This window comes from Terrapene carolina, unplaced genomic scaffold, assembly GCF_002925995.2.
Source record: "Terrapene carolina triunguis isolate 2854851 unplaced genomic scaffold, T_m_triunguis-2.0 Scaffold139, whole genome shotgun sequence".
Lineage (NCBI taxonomy): Eukaryota > Metazoa > Chordata > Testudines > Emydidae > Terrapene > Terrapene triunguis.
This window is the reverse complement of record NW_020664490.1, coordinates 3,432,196-3,433,949: the sequence shown is the minus strand read 5'-3', so window position 1 is coordinate 3,433,949 and position 1,754 is coordinate 3,432,196. Positions and strand designations below refer to the sequence as shown.

The window sequence follows — 1,754 nt, the reverse complement described above, 5'->3', positions numbered from 1 at the left end:
TTTTTTTTCATCCGAAGAAAATTTTCCACTCAAAAGCTGCTAGTACTAATATGAGACACCAGCATTAAGGTTAGGAGAAAGTGTATTTTCATCTGTGACTGTTCCTAACAATGACAGATGGAGACAAACAGAGTAAGGAACAAGGAGATGGTTAAGGCCAAAGGAAAGAGATACAGCCACAGGGGGAGGGGAAACAATATTAAGGGTGCAAGGCAGAGAAGAGGGGATAGGGCACACAAACAGAGGGCTATTGGGATATGGAAGTCATGGGGGAATATCAGTGTGGGGGGGACAATATAAGGGGGACAGTGAGGCAGCCTGGGATGGAGGCAGTGGAGGAAAGGGTATAGAGGAGCAAGATGTGATAGGACAGTGTATGAAAGGGCACAGCTCAGGGAGCTGGACTGGAGTCCAATGAACTGGAGGCAGAAAGGCAACATGGGACTGGGACAGGACACAGACACATGGGGGGGGGGGGGGGGGGGGGAAAGAGGCCATGAAGCAGGGCACAGACATAGCCAGGGGAAGGTGATGGGAGGGGAGATGAGGTAGCCAGTACAGGGACAGGGGACAATGAGGCAGGAGTGACAGAGGCAGGGTGCAGACACATGGGATGACAAGGGGGGCAATGAGGCAGGAAGGATGGGGGCAGGCTCCAGACACAGGAGAGGTGGCAGGGAATAATATAGCAGCAGAGATGGGGAAGGGCACAGACACAGGAGAGGTGACAGGGGTCAATGAGGCAGCAGGAACGAGGCAGGGCACAGACACTGGGGAGGTGGCAGTGGAGGGATAATATGGCAGCAGGGACGGGACAGGGCACAGAATGTGGCGGGGGTCAATGAGGCAGCAGGAATGGGGCAGGACGGAGACGCGGTGGAGGGGGTGTATAATACGGCAGCGGGGACGGGGTAGGACCCAGACACATGGTGAGGGGGGGTGGGGGGTAACACGGCAGCAGGAACGGGGCAGGACGCAGACGATGTGGCTGGGCTCAATGAGGCAACAGGAACGGGGCAGGACGCAGACGCGGAGTGGGGGGTAACACGGCAGCAGGAACGGGGCAGGACGCAGACGATGTGGCGGGGGTCAATGAGGCAGCAGGGACGGAGCAGGACGCACACACAGGGTGGCGGGTGCGGGGAGGGGGGTAATACCGCAGCAAGGACCGGGCAGGACGCAGACACAGGGCGAAAGGCCGGGAGTTAATGAGGCAGCAGGGCCAGGGCAGGAAGGCCAGCAGGAGGGGGGCGGCAGGCACGGCCCGGGGATGACAAGAACCAGGGGGCCGGGGCTGACCCACGGGAAGCCCCCTCCTCACTCACCCGTCTTTCCGCTTGGCTTTGTAGACGTGCCCGTAGGTGCCTCTCCCCACCTTGCAGCCCTCGTACTCGAACAGGTCCTCTACCCGCTCCCGCTCCCCGGTCAGCTTCACCTTGAAGTCATAGTCCATCTTCAGCGCCCACCGCCGGGACCCGCCGCCTCCGGCCGCCTCACAGCCCGCCGCGCCGCCGGACACCGCAGGGACCAGGGAGGAGGAGGCCCCGTACCAGCGATACGGACCATCCAGGGGGAAGCCGGCGGGCGTGAGGGCTACTCCCTCCCCTCTCTCGCCCCGTCTCCTGCCGCTCCCTCCTCGCCTCAGCCAGGCAACGGCACAACAGCCGGTATTTCACCCGGAATACGGCAGCCCCGCTTCACCGCACTGTTGAAAAAGCGTCGCAAGCCGCTCTCACAGCGACACCTCCCCAGCA

The 1,754-nt window shown here is 61.2% G+C and overlaps 1 protein-coding gene across 2 annotated transcripts in view; it reads right to left on the bottom strand.

Annotated features, from left to right (window-relative positions):
* Positions 1 to 1,498, bottom strand: part of LOC112112821 (cyclin-dependent kinase 8) — a 178,661-nt gene extending 177,163 nt beyond the window's left edge. For both annotated transcript variants that reach the window (XM_024208878.2, XM_024208879.2), the window contains exon 1: positions 1,326 to 1,498. In XM_024208878.2, coding sequence (XP_024064646.1) covers positions 1,326 to 1,453 — 128 coding nt within the window. In that variant the 5' untranslated portion in view covers positions 1,454 to 1,498. The remainder of the gene's footprint in view (positions 1 to 1,325) is intronic.
* Between the last annotated feature and the right edge of the window lie 256 nt (positions 1,499 to 1,754).